At 38.3% G+C, this 22,060-nt stretch overlaps 1 protein-coding gene across 2 annotated transcripts in view; it reads right to left on the bottom strand.

Moving 5' to 3' along the window:
* Positions 1–17,851: 17,851 nt before the first annotated feature.
* SMOC2 (SPARC related modular calcium binding 2) overlaps positions 17,852–22,060 on the bottom strand; it is a 137,973-nt gene continuing 133,764 nt past the window's right edge. For both annotated transcript variants that reach the window (XM_071431162.1, XM_071431155.1), the window contains exon 13: positions 17,852–19,451. In XM_071431162.1, the coding sequence (XP_071287263.1) occupies positions 19,428–19,451 (24 nt within the window). In that variant the 3' untranslated portion in view covers positions 17,852–19,427. The remainder of the gene's footprint in view (positions 19,452–22,060) is intronic.

Here is a 22,060-nt window from a genome sequence, read left to right as displayed (position 1 = left end):
GACAAAAATAGTTCCCAGAAACTTTCCTGAACTTGCTGAGGGAGGGTGCATATTCAAAGACATCCCATGAAACTTAGATGGTCTAGTTAACCACCCAGAGCCAAACTTTCAAACATGGGAGGCTTTGAGAGGTTTATGGGGAGTTAGGTACAGGCAAGGGAAATAAGGCAGGTGGTGCAAATTAAAGCAGATCTGTAGCTACTCTGTCTATGCTGTGTTTGAATTAGCTAAAACAAACCTCTAAATACCAGAGAACAGCTGTGCAAAAAAAAAAATATTTTAAATATGAGAAAGTCCAGAATTTCACCCTTTAGATGGATGCAGTGCAGCATTTCTTGTTCATCCACTGCATTTTGCTGTCTGGCAATGTTATACATTACAAAATGCATGCTAGTTATGCACGCTTTTTTTATTGATTTTTCTCTCAGGGTCTCAATGCAATGTACAGTGATGGCTTTATTGTGTTTCTGACACCCCGTAAGATAGACCCCTATAAATGCAGATGGTATACAAGGATGGGCACAGAAGGGGACTTCAGACAAGTAAGCAAGTATTCATAGGAGAAATCTGGGCAGAATGAGAAGGCTGCAGGACTGATCACAATAATGATAAAAAAGCAACCCTCCACTTAGATTCCAGGGGGAGGTAAAATAGGATGGGGTGGGAGTGACAGCAGGGATTTCTGCCAGATGTAGAAAACAGAGAGAGGACAATGCTGGCTCATGGCAGGATGCCTGTTTTCCTCCTACCAGTTTTGAATGACTTCCAGGGAAAAAGTACACTGAAGAATATCTCTCCCTTGAGTGTCTGTGTTGCTGCAGTATGAAATATAAGCAGGGGGGTTTGGCTATATCTTCAAAATGTGAAGCAGAATGAGTCAAAAAGCTTGTGTTATCTTTCTGCTAGTGAAGGGAATTTTGTCCAACAGTTATAATGAGAAATTGCCTAGCTATATTTTTTTAAGTTTGCAGCAGAAAGACAAAATACCAAATTAAGTCACAAGGACTCCAAAAGTGAAAGTTGTTTTGGTTTGATGGGGTTGGGGTTTTTTTTGTTTAAATTTACTTGCCCAGTAGAATGCTTTAGGGTTTTTCCCCATCTTTTAATTTATTTCTTCCATAAGCATGATTCTTTCTTTCTTGTGTTCCAATAGTTAAAACAGCAAGAAGGAAAATAATTCTTTCCAGTCAGAAATAATTTTTACATCAACTTCACTTCCAAAGAAATTCAGAATAGAAAATAATGCCCCATAGAATAGAAAATAATGCTCCATTTTATTATTTGTAACATTTCAAGCTGTGAAAAACAACTCCCTAAGAAAGCAATGCTGTGACTAGAACAGGAGGAGACAGTTTGTCTGCTTCTTCCTAACATGAAGAAAGCCCCTATAGGCTACTGGTGCTATCGTGCCATTGCTTTGCAAGAGGGACCAGGAAAGTGACTGCAGCCTTTCCCCCTCTCACACTCCTGCCACCCATGGTGCAAATTTAAGCTAGGCATCTTCAAACAGAAAAGGTTCAGACAGAGGGACCATAAATCCAACTGAAGTTTTTCTCATGGTGGTATGTTGTTAACTCACTGGCACGCCACTGGGTTTGGCTTTATTTAACAGCCTGGCATTCTACAAAAAAATAAATCAGGCCTTTAATTTAGATGTTAACTTCATTCCTTCACGTTTCAATATTTTCATCCAAGGCATTTAAAATGTACCCATTATTTTTGCAGATCACATCATCAGATAGTATTAATAACAATAATACCTAATTGGCTTTTATTTTGGCTAGAGCTTATTTCTCTAGTCCTAATTATTATAATAAAAAATAATCTGTGTTGATTGTTACACAAGAAAAGAATTAAAGAATTTTATTTCTACACTGGAGTTTTGTTCCTGCTTAGGTATGAAATTACTTATTCTGACACAAGTTTGTGAAGCTGGAGTCCAGTGTTGGCCCAATTAAACTAAACCCACTGTAAATTCAGCAGAGCAGTGTTTGCACGTGACAGGCTTTTCTCCTTTGAGAGGAAACATGGAGCAATATTTCTCTCATACCCAAAGTCTGTATTTGGCTCCATACAGATTTGCGTTCTATGTATCAAACCTGAGTCTGACTGTAGTGAAAATGGTCAGGTTTTGTACTAGATCTGGACCATAGCTCTCAGATTAGACTGGATTTCCATTTCTCATAGAAGTACATTATATCCCTGCAACAACATAACAATTCTTGGCAGGTTAGTGAAAAAACCCCTAACACAATGTGCATGAACGCATCTCTAAAAATGACCTGGGAGACAATCTAGTAGTTGAGAGCAACCACACGACAGGAAAAGATTACCATCAGTATACCAACACAGCTGGCATAATTTCTTCGAGAAAATACCACGCTCTTCATGGCACAAATGCAAACAGGCTCCAAAGTTAATTCATTGTATTTTTAAAATTTGACTTAAAAGATTCCAAAGAGAAGACCAACAGAAAAATTAGGGCAACAGTTCTACACAAGGTGGGGAAAGAACGTATGAAGATCTTGGAAAGAATCCTTTTCTTCAACAACAGTCTGTCCCATCAGAAGAAGGCTAGCCTGGAACTTCTTGAAGCTTGTTTCGTCTGGGAAAGAATAATTGTACTCCATAGTCTGATTATGGTTTCAAATTAATTTTCATGTGTTTACTGCTCCCCAAGCAAATCTATTCATGGGAATTAAGAAAACCACATACAAAATCTATAAATTAGAATTTTTCCAAGAGTAAAGGGGATGTTTTCTAGCTCCACTTAATTATCGAAATGTAATAAACATAGGCAGGTGTGGAGGAAGTCAAAGTGGATAAAATAAAACCAGGTTTCCATGTCATGGTGTTGGGCAAATTCCATGACTAATTATTCATTGCTTCTGTGCAGGATGTAGCTGTGATCTTCACTAAATTCTGCTGAGGTGCTGCAGAACTTAATTTATTTCAAAATGCATTCAGACTTGCTCATGGTACTGCGGAATGGCACACCTTAAACTTGGTCTGGAAGCACACATAAATGTATCTCTCAGCTCACGTTTTCTCAACTGTCTTAAGACTGAACAAAAATTGGAAGTGAGGTAGACCCACCTCTTGGTAGACTCCAGTTAAATTGTGCTAGTTATTGTCATTATATCTGAATGTGATCAGATATGCAGAGACTTCTGGTACATTTGGCTAATTATATTGCAGAATCAGAGAACCACAGAATATGCTGCATTGGAAGGAACCCACAAGGATAATTGAGTTCAATTCCTGGCCCTGAACAGCACAATCTCCAAGAGTCACACCATGCACCTGAGAGTGTTGTCTAAATATTTCTTGAACTCTGTCAGGCTTGGTGCTGCGACCACTTCCCTGGGGAGCTTGTTCTAGTGCCCAACCACCCTCTGGGTGAAGAAACCTTTCCTAATATCCTAATATCCAGCCTAAACCTCCCCTGACACAGCTTCAGGCCATTCTGTGATGTCCTGTGATTGGCCACCAAAGAGAACAGATCAGCATCTGCCCCTCCTCCTCCCCTCACAAGGAAGTTGTAGCTGCAATGAGGTCTCCCCTCAATCTCCTCTTCTCCAGGCTGAACAGGCCAACTGACCTCAGTCTCTCCTCATATGGTTTCCCCTCAAGGCCCTTCATCATCCTCCTGACCCTTCTTGGGAAACTCTCCGTTTAATATTTTTCTTATATTGTTTTGCCCAACACTACCCCCAGCACTCAACGTGAGGCTGCCCCAGTGCAGAGCAGAGCAGCACAATCCCCTCCCTTGCCCAGCTGGTGATGCTGTGCCTGATGCCCCCAGAACAGGGTTGGCCCTGCTAGCTGTGCCAGGGCACTGCTGGCTCATGTTCAACTTGCCACTGACCAGGACCCCCAGCTCCCCTTCCATGGCACTGCTCTCCAGCATCTCATTTCCCAATCTATCCATGTATCCAGGGTTGCCACATCCCATGTGCCCATCTTCACTGGTGTTCACCCAGTCCTCTAATTTGACAAGGTCGCTCTGCAGGGCACTCATTCCTTTGAGAGAATCAACAGTGCCAAAATAATAAGAACAGCCCCTTGCCTGTAATGCACAACTGGATGGTGTGCATTACCATCCCCTGATTTCCATATTAGGATATGCTGAGTCATGCCACCAATTTTTTTTGTTTGATGTCTGGCCAGACTAACCTAACACAGAAACAAAGGTCTTGCTATAAACTAAAATCTCATTCTCCTTTTCTCTGGGTCAAGCTTGCTGTCCTTCTCTTGGCCTTAAACTTGTCAGCTTTGTGCGGTAAGATTTTCTTAGCATTCAGTGAAGGAATGAAGGTTGGAAAAAAAAAAGGACAGTAAAAATCATTATTTATTTGTAGCAAGAAAACCATAATTTTGCAACTCGAGCACTGAAGAGGAATTGTTCCAAAGTGATATAAGATCTCAGCTTTGGAGCCCGAATTGACATTTCTTTGTCCAGGTGATAAATCTCGTGCCATGAATTGACTTGAAATTCCTCATTCTGTCTGCCTCCTTTCCTTCTCAAGCCACTATTTTCTCAGGTAGTCCTATTTGCTATGGAGAGGCTTCTCTTGACTGGAACAAGCATGTTGCTAGAATGGATACTAGGCATAGGATCTATTTTTAGCAGTCATGGAGGGTTGACATTTGTTTTTCACAAATTGAGTTAGATAGTGATCAGACCTTCCAATTAAGCCTAAGGTAAGACTTAACTGAATAGCTGAGTTCTGCTCTCTTCCAGAGAGTAGAAGAAAATTGATCATTTCAAGTGAAAATTTTCTCATGCCACTGGCTCAGTACCTTTAATCAAAACTCTAGTGGCATTGGCTGGGTATTTCTTAGAACATAGCTGAGCAGATTCCATTCACTCTGGTTTGACATACTCCTTGTAAGCTACTAGGAAAAGTAACCATGGCAGCAAGCTTCTAGAAGTGCTGTTATGGTCTAAATATTCATGGATTTTTCAGGTCTGTGGAAAACAGTCATTTCCACTGGCTTAACAAGATGTGACAAGAGATTGTTATCTAGAAATGTTTACAGATTAATGTAAAACCAGATGTAAACATGGAAGCTGCTTGTGAGGTGCTGCAGCTGAAGCACAAAAATGCTACATCCAGCCAACTCCCTGATGAGTTCATTTCATAATTAACACAAGCAGGACTAGAAATTAGATCTCACTCCCACTGAAACCAGTGATCATTTTCTCTACTGAGCCAGCTGAATAGCACAAGATCACAGCACTTAGAACACAAGCTGAAACTCAGTTCTCTACTGGGACAGGTGGAAGCTCCATTTAAGTCCTCATTAAACCCTTATGGATTCTCATGAGATCAAAGTTGTTCCTTTACCACCTGTCAGTCCTGAAATCATTAAGCCTCAGACAGACAGTCATTCTGACTCTCCTGGGTGTAACACAGCACAGATTTGTAGATGTGCGCAAGGCTTGGCTCCATGAAATTTAGGGAAGTTAAGCATTTTGCTGCTGATGTAACTACTCACAGTATTCTTCACAGCTTCACAATAAAGTCCTGTGCCATGGCTCCACTGCTGCCATGGGAAGGGAATGGGATATTCCATCAAATGGCAGAATATAAGGCTGTTGCTTCAGGTATGGTTAGGTGCATCTTGGACACTCTCATATTTGGAATTTTAACCCTGAAGAAACCCTTCTAGTGACAGTTTCTGTATTTTAAGGGAAAAGAGCAAAACGTGAATGCTCCAAAATGACTGTGTAATGAATTTGCAGATAGTGTGTTGGACAAAACCAAGAATGCATATTTTACTAAACTAAACTCATCATTGTATGTTAGATAATGAGGAATTAAAAGAGAAAAACAGAAAAGGAACTGTTTAATTTTTCTCTTCATTTTTTTTAGTTGAAAATTATATTTCAACTAAATTGTGTAATTGTATGTTAATATTAATTAGGAAAAATATGTAGACACTTTATCAGTATATGATTGCTCCTAGCCCAGGACCAATAATAAAGCTTTTCTTTAGAACAACATATTCTTCCAGAAGGGTTTCTAAGTAACCATTACAAGCATGTCTGCAATTCTGATGTTTTAAAATAATAAAACATCAGAATTGCAGCTAGGGAGCTTAAACACAGACTCAATTTTGAAAAACTGCTTTGTTACTGTCCCCTTACAGCACTAACAGTAAACTTGGATATAATGCACAAGCCAGTTCTCATTTATTATCTCTGTTTGAGAAATTGCGCTTAATATTAATATATGAAACAATAATCTAAACCACAACAGACTTCTGGTTTCATTTTACTCAATAAAAATAATTTTTAAGCTAGTGATAGTATATTTTATAGACACTGGCAGAGCAGCAGGGGGACAGATGCTCCATCTGGAGGAAAGCTTTGAAAGATGCTATTATAAGCATTCTCTGGCTAGCTCAGCTTCGATATTTTGCTATAAAATCAATCAGTGAATGTGAGTTATACTTTGGGACAAAGATTTAATATTTATGATGCTAGGCACCACAAGAGGAGATCTGATTTTTTTAGAGTACTCTGTAGAAAGGGTTAGAGCATCAGAACATACTTTTGGATAGTTGTTTTAAAGTATCTAAGTCTGAAAATTTTTGTTCCTTCCTATGAATTGTTATTCAGGACTCGCAAGCAAGTGTGATAGGTTTATGTGCCTACCTAAAAATTTTTGAATTCCTCAGACAATTTCAGAGCAAGGAGTGAGGATCTTCAAGATATTGTTTCCACATGTCTCTTGTATCTTATTAGAGACCAGTAAATTCAATCACACATGCCAAACCATCAGAAACCAATCCCTATGCACTACTTACAGAAATATTAATTTTTTCCATAAGACTCTTTCCAGAACTTGGTTCTATGTCCATGTATATAATTAGCTTCATGAAACTTGTCTAAACTTCTCCATTGAATGTCAGGACCTCTTTGCATTCCTGGGAAATGCCTAAACAAGTTAATGTAAGATGTGAGGCAAGATTCCCAGCTAGGCACACATGGGTGAGTCCAGATGTAAGCTCTCAACTGAATCTGCAAACCCTTCCCAGGAGCATCTCACTTGGAAAGCACTTCAATGAATTTCTGTTTGGTTTGCTGAGTTGCAGTCATGGGTGGCTCTCAGCAGGGTGAAGGGGATGTTTGCCTGCTTATGGACAGGGAGCAGGGCAACAAGCAAAGTTTCTTTGGCCAACTCAATCTCTGGCAAATGTCGGGTCCCAGGTCTCTCAAAGATCTCATCCCAACACAGTTATATCTCATTGCACAAAGGCAAATAAGAAGAAAAGAAGATTCACAATGTCAGTCAAAACAAGGATGGCTAGTATGTTTTTTCCCCCATTTTTAACTTTCAACTAACAAGAAGAAAAAGTTGCTATTGGGTTTTGGTAACAACTGAAGGGCACAATGTTTGCAATCTTTTAATTTTTTAATTTAGTTTAAAGAGAGAATAGAACAAGCTTGAAATCTAAAGTAGCGTGCCTGAAACTAAATATAGGAGTCTGTATATCCTCCTATAAAAGAAACAAAAAAGTAAGTTTTACAGATCCAAATCCTACAGATCCAAATCCAAATCATCCAAAAGTGAATGTCACCTCTAATTAAACCTTAAGCTGAACAATTCTTTTAAATGAGTGGCATTAAGGGTATTTTAACTTTCTTCCTTTGTATTGCACATCTGTTTTGAAATTCACAAGCTGTAGAAGCTAAGAACCACATAATCCACAGTCTGACTTCCTGTCATAGGGATCAATCTAAATAGATCCTTGCTCAGTCACTACTTCTCCAAGCTCAGAATTCTGTCTGAGTCAGGAATATACCAACCATGATTTAAAAAATTAAATTCTGTTACCACAGAAGCACATGGAAAGTCTTCCCCACATCCTGCCTGTATAATTACCACCTAAACATTTGGCTATGATAAACCTTCAGCAAACATAAAGAAGGAATTCTTCATTTCATTACATGTCACCAGATATAGACTCAAAAGGGCAAACAAACACACCATAACTGAGGCAATCAACAACTCTGCTACAGATACCAAAACACAAACCTGTAGTATCAGTTAATTTTCAGACTGGGAGAAATCAGATTTTCCAATAGACCTCATGGCAGAATGGATTTTTTTCAGTTCTGATGAAAACGTGTGTTAGTGGACTCATGTATAGTATTATCAATACTATCAGTATTCTTTCTACAGTGGTAATCTCAAACTGTGAACTGTATTTGTTGATGGTCCATGGCTCCACTTCTAAGAAATCCACAAAATTGTGTAGAAGTACCTACTGATAGTACCTTGTATTGGCTTAACAAGAGAAAGCAACTCATATGAAAAAAAATTAGGTTTGCAAACTGAAAATGGTTAGAAATTGCTATTACAGGAGTTTGCTATACTGTTCATTGCATTAGTAGATTGATAGGACAGTTGACCCCTGACATAAGCTGAGAAAAATAGAAGATAAATTGATGTTGATATAAAAATACCATTTCAAAAATACTCACATAAAAGGGTTATGAAAAAATAGCATTTGTCCTAAGAATGTTACAACAAAATTTGACTTCATTCACCATCTTTTTTATGAAAAAGAGTATTGCCTGAATCCATATTTGACTACCAGTTTGGTGAACATACGGAATTGCTAAAAGGTCACAAGTGTGTAATGTGCTTTGCCACCTGCTGACACCAGGATGTTAGACTCCAATCTAGTGAATGCCTTGTGTAGTGTTGAAAGTGTTGCAGTTAACTATATTTTCTCCTATGTTTGGTGAACCTCGTGTTCATGGCAGGTAGGAGCTTCTACATGTTTTTGAAATACAGATTATGGCATTATATTAGGAGGACAATAGATTAACCCTGAGGGTTTCAGTACTTTTCCCAAAGAAATAAGATTGGCAGGTGTATCTTCTAAACCTGCAAAGAAAATGGATTTTCATTACAATTTTCTTTTCATTTCAGGTTTCATACCAGTTCATGACCTGGAGAGTTACTAAAAACTTCCTGCTATACATCTTGTATTTCAGTTGTCACCAGACAACAACAGGAAAATATAACATGAATCCAAACATGAATCTTCCCTGCGATGCATATGCTTGTCAGGCAGGCGAACAAAATGTGCTTCAAGTCAGCTGAGACTTTAGTTAATGATTCATTTTTCTTTTCTGCTGGTATTTTTTTCTGTCTTCTGGCAGCCAATAATCTTCATTAAACCTTACCAGAACTTTTGCACAGAACTGTTCACCCCAAACTTCACCATCACTCTATGCAATTAAAAAAGCCTTACAGTAAGTAAAGACTCTCTACTGTTGCTGAGTCTTTATATAAGTTTCTGTTTTCAGAGTAACCAACTAAATTAAACCTGAAAACCATTCTGAAATAACCCATATTAACATATTTCCTCTTCAGAATCAACGCCCAAGGCTTTCTAGAACATGTGCAACCCAGTTTGTGATGCAAACTGCAGATTTGCCATGCTCCAGGAAACAGATGTGTGTATAGCCTGTACTGCCAACCTTGTTCTGTTACTGGAAACAGGTTCTCAGAAGACTTGTACAAGGATGGTGAAACTCAACTGGGACATAAACACTGCATATAACTTCAGTGACTCCATTCAGCAGGAGAGATTTTATTCGCTATTAGAAACAGTGCACATAAACCTAACTTCTTGACTGACTGCTAAATTTGAGATTATGCACTTGCTCCTAACTCAACTTTCTTTATGTCCCGCACTGTAATTTGCTGACTTTTCAGAACATATGGTTCAACATTTTTTTTGTCCTGATGATGGCCTAAACCATTACATCAGTACAGATGTCTGTATTACACATTAGCTACTTTTATTCTAGCTTTACCCAAGAGAAAAAATACAATTCAACTTTAAAAAATGTATCTGGTCTATAAAAGCAGCGTTGCCATGTTCTTGAAATCACTATCTTGGATTCACATACACCTCTTCACTCAGAAAGTCAGCCAATAAGCACAGATATGTTCCTTTGCAGCTGGGGCTAACTATGCCCTTGTCTGAGGTCTTAGTGGGAATTAAATTGAAACTAATTGTTGCCCTAACTTACCGCTGGCAAACAATCATTTCTCCTCCCTGCTCACGGAAGACAGTCCTTGAGCTCTTCTGCAATCCAGACTGGGTTCCATCTGTTTCATCTGTTTTTTCATGCCTATACTCATTAAGCCTGATGGAAAGGCTGCTGTGAGCCAGGGACTGTTTGTAGGGATGGCTCATGCTGGGGCTTGTCTTGAGTCTCACCCTGTGCCTGATCCCACAAAGCCATGATCTAAAGCTACAGTGCTGGAGCCCTGCTTTGAAATGGACCCAAGCACTGCACTTAAACCTGGCAACCAAGCAGATATGCATTCAGCCCATCTAGCAGCACCCTCCAGACAGGCTTTTAAGGCAAAGAGCATAAGAAACTCCAGAGTGAACCAAATATCACAGTGTAATACCCTCACCATGCTTCAGCCTGAGGTGGAAGGGGAAGGGGCAGCAGCACTTTGTAAGCAGGTAAGCTCACAGCCTGCATTCACTTACTGCAGCCCCTGGTTCCAGGGAACTGGGCACACTTTTACTCCAGAGCACCTCAACTCCTACCTGTGAGAGCACTATATGTTGACTCTCACAGGAACGAGATGCGATAAAGTGATGCTTCCACTCCCCTCTCAGATCTGGCTGACTCTTTAAATCCACACTGTTCTCATTAGAGTCCCAGGCTCTGGTCTTAAACACTGCTTTAATGTTCCCAGGGAACTGGAGCACAGCTGGTCTGCACAGTGTTTTAGGGAAAGGTAGGGAACTTTATATGGGAACAGAAATCTGCCTGCGTGTTAGATTGTCTGAATAAACATAGGTTCTGCTGTTAACCACAACACTGAGAGTGTTTATTGAAGGCAATTCACAAAGACAGGGGGCATTTTATTTATATGCAGAAACATCTGTAGCAAATGTATCCTACTTCACTATCTATTAAATGGTTTCTTCAAAAACTGAATTGAAAATTCACTAAAAGGCAAGCTTACAAGCAGTCGAAAAAGGTGTTTGACAATTTTCCACATGTAGTTTCACCTTGGCACTTGCACCCCAATCAATTGTATTCCATTCCCCACTATCTTTGAAACAAAGGCTGTTAGCCACACAAAATTTTCTCATGGTTTTGTGATAGACTACAAACATAGGGGGTTTAGGACAAAAATAATGAACTCCCTTATATTTATGGCAGACACCCAAACAATGGAAAACTGCTCTGTGGAGTCCTGTAGCCTGATGAAGCCATGAAGCAGATGAGCCTGAGCTGAATTTTGCTTATGGAAATGTTTGTAAAAGGGGATAAATATTAATAAAATTTAAATACAATTATTCCCTGACAGAATTTTTGTTCTCTTAAAATAATTATTTTCTTTGTTTTCATTGTTTGTTATAGAAAATACTGATTAATGGAATTATGATGATAGATAAGGATAATCTAAATGCATGAAGAGCAAAATATGAAAATACCATCAGCAATGCATTGTCACTAACATACAAATGCTGCATGATCTGTCCTGTTACTTCCCTCTCAAATGTTTCCTATTGTACAGAAGAAGATTGGCAACATTATTTAACAGACAGAAATTGGTAGAAGTGTGGTCAGTGTTTCAAGCCCCTAAGAAAAGAAAAAAACATGATAAAATAATAAAATGAAAGATACAATTGCAACTAACAGTTGCAATTGACCAAAGATGCTTAAGTATACATTACTGACTTCTCCCCCCCAACAAGGCCTATACACCAACAATACAAACTAAAGCAAAACTTACAAGGGGATATTTATCTGAAACTTTCTGTTTTATTTTTATGGCCCAGGCTATAATAAATGATTTCTTAAGCAGAATCCATCAAATCGGTGCTGAAAATTAAAAGAAAAAAGGGAGAAGTATATGATGATTGAGTCTCAATGGGGCAATATTCATATTCATTTATACATTTAACTTCTAGTTTAAAGCAATGCCCAGTGTTTCTTGTTAAACAGCCATGATGTTGGGACCATCTCTTTTCAGAGATGTCTGTCTCATCCTGGTGCCTAGATCCCCCTTTCTCACTGTGAAGAGGACTTTCAGCCCTGGGAAGTTACATCTCATAGAAGAGATGAAACTTTCAATTTTAAAAAGTTAAAATTAAGCAGAGGCTCCAGAGTTTAAAACAATCTTTCTGTCACTGTCCATCCCCCCTCCCTCCCCACCCTCCCCACCTTCAACCATGGCAAGCAAACAGGAAATCTGTACCAATTGCCATTTTCTTCCATTTTTCAGTTGTACTGCCTGATTTAAGACGAAAACCTTTCAGGCAAAATCTGATATGGACTGGCTACACTGCCTACTGCCAGGACACAGATTCTGAACAGTTCAGAGTTTCTGGGCTTTAAATGGTGCAGCAGGTGCTGGCTGTAAGACAGGCTATCTGGCCACTCTCATTGCCGCCTCCTCCTCTTCTTTCACCTGGTCCCTCTCTCCCATTCCCCTCCAAGCTGTTCATGGGCATGTAGATGGCTCTCTCTCACTTCAAGCTGCACCCAGGTGAAGCCCCTTCCCAGCCTCTCTCTAGGGCCAACCCACCTATGTCAATTTGCTATCTGCATTAGGACAGCATGTGATGAACTTCTTCCTGTATCTTCTCCATTGCACTGCTGAAAATCCAAAGTGGGAGATGCCGCTTGCCATTAGCAACTTTCTAAGTAATTTTCCAAATGAATTTTCTAAGTAAATTTCCAAAGGTAATGAAGTCAAACTCCTTGTCATCAAAGGCCATGGAAAAATTTGGTACCTTGAAAATAGTTCTAATCTGAACATGTGGTATTTTCTAAGGGCTCCAAAGTTTTCTTGAGCATCTTTCTTGCAGTCTGTGCCTTTTTCTCTCTCGCAGAGATACAAACCTTTAAAGATTAAAGACTTTGAGAAGCATTTAAATAATTAGTTTTTAGCCACCCCAAGAGTGAACATAAAGGAAACCACAAAAGAAAAAAAAAACAGACAATGAGAATTAAGAACTTTTGTACTCCTTTGTCATCTATGTGTTGATTAAAGAAAATGTTAAACTGTAGGGTATCACCAAAGCCTGCAGAGGATTTGTTGGTGAAATGAATGAAAGAAAAAACTAAAAAAACACAGCTAATTAAATTTTGCTTGCATCTTTGCTGAATAAGAAATACAAAAGGAAATTCATCTTTGTTGTGGTTCCGATTTCCTCATCCTGCTCAAGTCTGCTCTTAGTTTAGAAATACCCTGGTTTCTTCTTTCACATTTTCATTAAATGTTGCTCAGACTTCCTGGATCTAAAGGAAGCCTTTGGATTGGCCATGAAAACAATGTCTTTTGGAACAAAGCACTGGAGTGACTGGGATACCAAGGACCAAATTCAGACCTTATACGTGGATGAGGAAACATCCAAAGGCAGGATAAACCTCTTGTGCCAGTCAGAAAGTGATGCTGTATGAGAGAGATGCTGTGCCCAGAAAATTTAAATTTGCAGTCTCATTTTCACCTGTGTCCCTTCTCTTCTTATTCTCCCCTCAGTCTCTTGGACTTTTCCTCCTCATGGGAGCCTAATTACCTGTTCTATTTCTTTCTATCTTTGGCATTTCTATCCTTGCTTTGTTTCCATTCATACCCTTTAAAGCCCTCCTCCCATTTCAACCTGCTCTCTCTCCCTTATGTGTTATCTTTGTCTGCTCTTCCTTCATTTTCACATGTGGCTTTACCACAGTTCTGGCCACCTTCCTCAGTGCCTCAGGGTATCTCCATGACCCTATTTTGATTTTTCTCTTCTCTCTCTTCTTTTTTCTTCTCTTTTTTTTTATTACCCTTTTTTAACTGCGTGGGTTTTTTTTCCCCCTACCACTTCAGCCAGCACCTCTTCCTTTGTATATTTTGTGAAGCAAAATATTTCTTGAAACCTCTGTAAGGCAGCAGTGATACAATTCAGGTTCCTGGGACAACAAGCTACAGAAAAAACCTTCCTTCCTCGATGCTGAGCATTCAATAAAAAGAACTATGCTCCAGGCTGAGAAGCACAGCTCCTTTCTGCAGAGCACTAAAGAACTGATGTGTGCAGACACTGCTCCATCATATGGTGCTGAGCAGAAGGAGGAATTAACTGGTGGGAGTTACTGAGCACATGCATCTATTGAGGACTCATAGTATTTCTCACATGCCCTGTAGCTGTGACTCACACTGCCTCCCCCTCAGTTGAAGCATGATGTTCTCTCACTCTGAGCACAGATTTGATGCATTAAGAAGCAGGAAGTTAGGGTTTGTCATTGATGATATAGGGCAGGAGTTTTCAGTTGATCACAGCCCACCAGGGTAAAAAAGTCTGAGCTACGGAGTAATATCCTGTACTTTGCAGTATCTGTCACCATGTTTAATCTTGTGTTCTTTGTTATGGGTCTTTGTCCCTCTGGTATCGCAGCCTGGGGGGTCTCAGAAGAATGTACCCAAGCTGTGAATTCAGGAAGACTAATTGGGAAGATACAAACCAAGACAGCTAGAGGTACTCCTTGGGTAGTGATCAAAGTGGATTTTGGTTCACACCAGCCTTTCAGTGAAATGACAGTTAAAAGTAGAGATATGCTAGAATATTTTAGGGTTTGAGTATGTTTACAATCAGTCTTATGGCAGGCTTGTTTTGCAAGATGGAATAGTGCCTCTTATATTTCTGCATATAATTCACACTGCTTCAACTGTTTTGCATAGATACAAACTAATACAATTACCCTTACCCACATTGCAGTTTTCTTCACATTTCACATGCATTCAGTGCTAAATCCAACCATTCATCAAGCCCCAGTCTCGCTTTTCTTTGCTTCACACAGGGATAGCAAGGCACTCAAAAACTCAGATGAAGCATGAAAAACTGTTTGGAAACCTGACTGCTTTTAAACAAATATGATTTTTTTAAAAATTTGGTGGAAAAGCAAGAACACTGCTACCTTTCGCAATATCCAATTTTGTGACAAAACAGGTGTCCAAATGTCAGTTTACCATGTTGATATTTTGTGCTTGTTAGTTAAAGGAAAATAAGTTCCAAGATAAAAATAACCACTAAACCAAAAAAATACTTTAAAAGTGACATTTCATAGTAAACCTCAATCACATTCAATCAGTCAATCATGGTTTAGTGAAACAATATTTCTCACTGGAAGCTTCATTTACCACTGTTTTCTTTCTTTTTTTTTTTATGACTGACTACTTAGAACAAATAGAGGCAACTTCATGGATTCACTTCACATACTGAGTGGGCTTTATAAATCTTTATTAACCGTTACTAGTGGCTTAATAAAAAAATGCAGCTGTCCACCTACAATCCCACAGACTGTGCTGATCTTTTCTGAGTGGTTTCCTTCATAAAGTACCCATTCAGCCACTAATGGATCCCATGACTGTGCAAAGAAGGATTCTGTATTTGATATGAAGCAAGAAATCCCATGCATTGAATTGATGTTAAGTCAAGAGAGTATCTAGGGAAAGGATGACTCAGATGACTCTGTTTTATGTAAAAGATTGTTCATATACACAGAATGGAATCTCAATTCATTATCTTACCTCCCAAAAAAGCTTTGTGTACCACCAGTGACATGAGTCAGAGGGCAAAATGTATGGTGAAAAAGGAAAGGTGGATGTAGTAGAGGCAAAATACTGCATGTATTTCTATCATTAACTTAGATAAAAACAGACCTCTCTCCCTGTTATCCCCCTCATTGGATGTTCTAGGGAAATGTGTTATTCTCAATGCTTTCCACATGAGCTTTTGTTTAAAGAAAAAAACATGTATTATTGATGTTTTCTAAACAAGGGGCATGTTTTCACTTATAAAAACTGAACTGAAACAATTAAATTGGACAAAAGAGTACAGTTTGTATCAATAATTTACTACAATCATTCTAATGTTTCAGACATCAATAAACTTAGTTGGTTCCTATTTAATGTCAAAGTAATTACTCCAAAATTGAATCAATTTGCCATCCTAAAAGAAATCAAAGCAATAAACCTCTCACTTTCAGCACTAAAGACTCTTACTTAGAAACATTAGTTTCTATAACTTAGCTATATAATACACCAGTGTAAATATTTATAAAGGACAACTATATTATCTTTGACAGCAAAGATTTCTTAACCTCCATTAATTCATCTTCTATTACTACTATAAAAAGAAAATATTAATTAAATCTATCAAATCTTGGAAACACTTAAATATCTTTAATGAATCAACCTGTATTTTTATTTTCCTTCCAGCTTTCTAGGAATGTCTGCTTTCTCCACTGGCTTATGGTACTTATGAAGGGCAAAAGTGTGGTCTAAATAAAAATTACAGTGTATTCCTTTAGTTATATGCAGTGATTATTGTTAAAGTTTCTCTGTTTTAGTCTTTCAATATCTGAAATTACATTATCAAGAAAAAAATGTCATTTGGAGCACTCATCAAGGTCCCAATTCTACAAAATGAGCACCTGAAAGATAGGTATTTTGTTAGACTGAGAAATGACTGACAATTAAGTGGGTTTGGTAAAAATTAAACTATGAAATTGCCCTAAATGTAGGGATAGGAAGAAAATTAGTAAGTTTTCCAAAGTGTTGACAAAATATGGAGCATTTCTCACTGTGTGGCCTGTTAACTAATGGACATTGCTACAGGCTGAACTAGTCACTGAATACATACACATTTTTCAAACTTTATAGTCTTCTATTTACAACCTTATAAAAGTTCTAAACAAATATGTTCAGCAAGAGTTGGAACTAGAAAAAATACTGGTCAATGAGAAGCAGAATATAAGTTCTGTTTTCAGCAACAGGATTAAATTTGAAATTAAATTGTTGCACATGGAGTAGGATAAAAACTAGAACTAATTAATTACTGTGTAAATAAACACTGTAGTGTGAGCCTAAGGGCCTATCCACATGGATTCCTTTCAAGGCTGTTTCTAGTTACAAATAGAACATGTATCTCAGTTTAAATATTCCTGTGGACATATGGGAGATACAGGAAGCCAAGGTGAATTTAGCAAGTTTGCAAGTATGATTCCATTAGGGATCTGGACTCTAGCTGGCAGTATAAGAAGTCAGTACTACATATATTCAAGTGGTGTAATGGCTGTTAATTGACATAAATCATGAAAGTGATGACACAGAAATGCATACAAAGAGGAAACACCTCATGTTTCAGTCGTTGTAGAGTTATTAAATGACTCTATGTTGTAGAAGTCTTTGGCTACCTAAAAATGCCTTTAGCACTTACCTGCACTTCCACCACTGTTTAAGGCTACTCGTTATATAATCACGTTGCTAGTCCAAATCTGCCTCCCCACACAACCTCTCAGTTTAAATGGGGTGCATTTTCAAACCATGGACATGGCAAAATATTTGGCAGCCTACATTGATATTGTCTCTAAAGGCCAAAGTGATGGAATTAAATGCTTCTTACAAAATGCTGCTATTAACCATACTGTGAACACTTAACCAGGCATTATGAATTCTGAGGGTTTGCATCTCTCTCCTCATTGCTTCCAGGCAGGCTGAAAGCTGCCCTGCAGCTCACACTCACATGGAGGGGAAAAGGTGTCATCTCTATCTATGCACACTGCACTTTGCTAAGAAGAAGCAAGAGACTAGGTTGAAGCTATATGGAGAATTCAAGGAAGCAATGGTATGACTAAGACATGAATGATCTTAAAAGAGAATTCAATAAAGGCAAGGGAAGTAGACGGACACAATGTGAGGTCATGAGGTTTCTTGTAAACTCAAAGCAGTGGTGAAGTCATCACTGTGTGTATGTACTTCCAAACAAGTCTCTCTGTGTTGCAAAAGAAAAGACATCAGCATAGTTTGATAACATACTAATCTTTAATCTATAAAGAAGATTAATTTCAAAGTTTAACATTATAAAAGAATAACGAATACTTTTTAAAACAAAAATACAAGATAACACGCAGTTGCCTTGGTTTCTCCTGTTGCCAGAGCTTAGAGTACACAATTTCTGGGATACCACTCCATTGCATACAGTGATTCCTATTACTTCAGAATATTTTGGAATTGAAACGACACCTTTTGATTCACAAAAAGCTTTTCCAGGTACAAACTCAAGCAGGGTGCTATTATAAATAGCTGGTCACATGTCAAATTCTCCACATTATTCAAACAAACCATAATGAAATCACTGCTTGCTGCTACATTCCTGCCTTCTCATGTCAGCTCCTAGATGCCAGTAGTCCTTCTACCACTGCATCGATCAACCCAGCTGCTTGTAACTCACAGTTGCTCAAGAGCAGAACTTTTTTTCATTTAGGTCCCCTTCTTTAGACTCACATCCAGAAGTTGTTATTCCCCTCAGACACACATATGAACAAAAGCATTAGGGGAAAAATGATGGAGAAAGTATGAAAACTTTTGAGAAGTTTCTTTAGTCAGCAAAACAAAAGCTTCAGGCAGAGGCAATGTGAATAGCCCCTCCTCTAGCGGGTCCCCAGGCAAAGCCAAAGGGTTGATTAGGGTAGCCAGGTGTAGAGGAAAAAGGCTTATTCTTCCCTGTCACAATAGAAAGATTTCCAATTCTGGCCCATGCAAACTCTGCTCCTGCTTTTGCACTGACCATGGAAACATGCTTGTAAGGCCCAGGCTGAACCAGACTGGAGTGACACTACACTCTACCTTACTCCTTTTTGGTTTGCTGTGTTAACAACGCAAGTGAAAGCAAACAGGAGAAAAATCCTACCAAAACTTATTAATAAAGGCACTTCAAAAATTGATAAAAGGATACATTGTTCTATAAGCATCCCAAGTAGAATAACTGTTTTTTTTAATCCATTAGTGGTTGTATTCTCATTGTATGATCTTTGGAAAGCCTAGTAATTACAATAAAAACAAAATGAAAGAAATATTGCCACCAATGAAATATCTGGTCAGTAAAAAACTGCAAAACCAAGTAAACAGCAATTTACACAATTCTCTCAGTCCTGCAAACCTGAAACATTCAACACTGCTTGGACAAAATTGAGAATACAGTAGATTTTCCTGCATAACTCTACTTAAATGACAGTATTAAGAAAAATAAGGCATACTATTGAAACCAAAACCACATAGAATCAGGTTTCTGTGCTACTGTTTGCCAAAAAGTTATTTTTTAAAAAAATGGTTTAAATGCAAACTTTTACATCTCCAACATGTTTAACATATTTCAGACCACAAAAGAATACACATACATTGTATGTGATAATTTTTCAAAACTAGCCATTAATTTTTCACAGATTAAAAAAAAAAAAGTCTGTTTAAATATTTCATTTCTACAAAGTGAATTTACATTTTTAAGTACAAAGTGCAAATACTACAGTTGTTTTTATTGCCTTTTGGTGAGGAAATCTCCCACATGTCAAAGAGATCAGCCGTGAATTAGTAAGGTGTTCATCCTTGCTTCTTCGAAACTTGCTGAAAGGAAGTTGGGAAAATTTGCATTATTAATGGTGTTTTCAATTAGTCCAGCATAAAATTCTATCTCTATTTTTCAGCAGTACCCATATTCCACTATCAGAAGAGAGTGCTGTATAAATATATATAGGGAATAAAAAAAATTCCTGCCCTGTAGTCCTTCATGGGATCTACGAGCAAGGGTATCAGCAATATCTCGACTACTTACCTATGGCCCTTTAAATCCATACCAGTCAAATACAGTTTTAGCAGCTGCCTGAGCAAGTCCCTGGTTCAATATACCTCCTATGGCATATGATATGTAAGGAACAGGCGGCTGGCTGAAGTCTCACAAACAATCTGTGGTTTCCTTACAAAATTTTGCTAGGCTGCAAAAGCCACAGTGACAGTGTGTGGGCATGTATGTGTGTGTTTGCTGGACAGGGTGGAGCTGAGCAAGGGAAATGTACCTGGCCACTACCAGAGTCCAGTCAGACCCATCCCCTAATTTTACCTTTTGAGAGCAACCACAGCTGAGCCTCAGCTAGCACATTAGTGTATGTTTCTCTGTCTGCTTTCTTTCATTAAGCTGTTTTCTCAACAAACGTGAAAAAACATGTGCCAAAGCACACATAAGCATATATTTAACTAAACTTCTGCTAAATAATAAATTAGTAGAGAGTAAGGATTTGAGTGTGTGTCTCCTGAGTGGTGCAAATCTGATCAGGCCTTCTCGGGTGGTTTCCTTTGAGCAGCTTCTATGCTTTTCTGTAGCTCCCTTTCAAGTGAGAACTTCTTTGATGAAAACCACCTTGTGCATTTGCAGCCATGTATTGTTCAACTATGAAACTGCCAGCAGATGGTTTGCTTAGCCAGCCTTAATGTAAGGCTATCATTTGTCAGCAACAGCTCTTAAAATAATTGATGCTGAGTCAGCAAAATTATTGGTCAAAATTGAAACACATAGATGTTCTAGGGACACTTTTATTTCCAATTCCACAAGTCTGTATCAGATAACAAGAAAGGGGAGAGGGCTTGTCATGCTTCAAGTGCAATGCACGTGTGCCAGTAATTGCCATTATATAATTAAAATAACCCTTCTGAATACTCTGGAGTTCTTAAAGGATAATTGTTTTCAGGCTGTCTTGTTTAAGGTGTAAGTGATTTGTGGGGAAAACATGAAAAATTAAGACCACAAACACTTGTTTAAACAAACAAACTTATCACATTATTGTAGCTGTGAGAATATTTTTTATTCCATCAAAAGTATGTAGGAGGTCTCTGGTAAAAACCACAACCAATGTTGAGCCAGCCTTAGAAGTGCAAACCTAACATCAAACAAAGCAGAGGTAAAAAAAGGGAACAAATCAACGAGCAACTTTGAGAGGAAGATTTCTCTTGGCTTGTGGGTAGGTTCACCTGAGGTTCGGTTTCTAACAAATTAATCTAGCTTTATGATAGATGGAAGACATTTACCACAACTTGGGTTTTGGGGTATTTTTAGCCAAATTCCTAATTTTTTAGGTGCAGGATTACCTGAGCTGTTCTAATAATATAGTTACATGAATAATTTTTAAACCATTTCATCATTTACTGATGCTTTTGTAGGCACCAACAATTTAACTCCTCTAACTAATACAATGAGGTGTAAGAATAGTGTGGAGATGACTCTTTTGCTAGACCATTCAAACTACTGGACTCACCAGTCCTCTTTCAAGACCACGCAAAAGTACTAGGAAGGTATAACAATATTGCCCAGAAAAAATGTCTTTCGGATAAATGGTTATAAAAATAGACACATACAAATTAAACCCCACTTTTTTTAACCTCTTTTCCTGGCCTTTCACTGAAGTCCCTCCTTCTCAAAGTGCACCTTTCTTTAAAGGGTTAAAAAACTCTGCTTTTGTGCCTTTTGCAGCTCTGAACAGCTTGAGTAGCCAAACCTCCATGGATGACATACATTGGTGCTATTTTGAAAAGCAAGATCAAGTCTCTGCAGAAAACTGAAAAAAAAAATTCTGGATTATGTTGTCAGGGCACTTGACATTTCATTTTTTCCAATAATTCTGCAATTTTAGTTTAAACGCAGATTAGACTGATGCAAATCCTAGTTCTTCAGCATATTTTGCTCAGCCCGCAAACGCATCTGAAAGTGACAGCTCTTTTCATTGCACTAAGATTTTAAAAGCTGTTTTTAAGCCATCATATAATAATGCAGTGGGGTTTCTGAAATGTATAGATTTTCACAGGGCATGGGAAATGCATGGCTTTGTTCATTTCAATAAATGTCAGTTTGTGTTTAGAGTGTGACACAAAGGAAAATTGACAGAATTCAGCTAAAGTAAAAGTTAAATGAAGATGAAGCAGTGCACATTTAAAAGTGCATGGGAATGCTGTCATTCAGGAATGCAGAAGACTCAAGAGGGCTCAATTACACTCATCAAATTATCATCTATGTCCTATATGTCAACTTACACTTTCCTAGGAACTTCCACATGCAAGCCTAATCCACTTTGCAAATTATGCGCATTTACTCTGCACCTGTAATTGACTGATTTAGCTTTCCAGACACAGAACTTAATTGGGATGTTGCTCTGCATTTTTCTGGCAGCTCTGCAGAATAGCAGATT

The sequence above is a fragment of the Agelaius tricolor genome, unplaced genomic scaffold (assembly GCF_023055355.1).
Source record: "Agelaius tricolor isolate 1412-34295 unplaced genomic scaffold, bAgeTri1.0.p SCAF_1, whole genome shotgun sequence".
In the NCBI taxonomy this organism is placed as follows: domain Eukaryota; kingdom Metazoa; phylum Chordata; class Aves; order Passeriformes; family Icteridae; genus Agelaius; species Agelaius tricolor.
The sequence above is the reverse complement of the archived record's forward strand: the minus strand, read 5'-3'. Positions and strand labels throughout refer to the sequence as shown.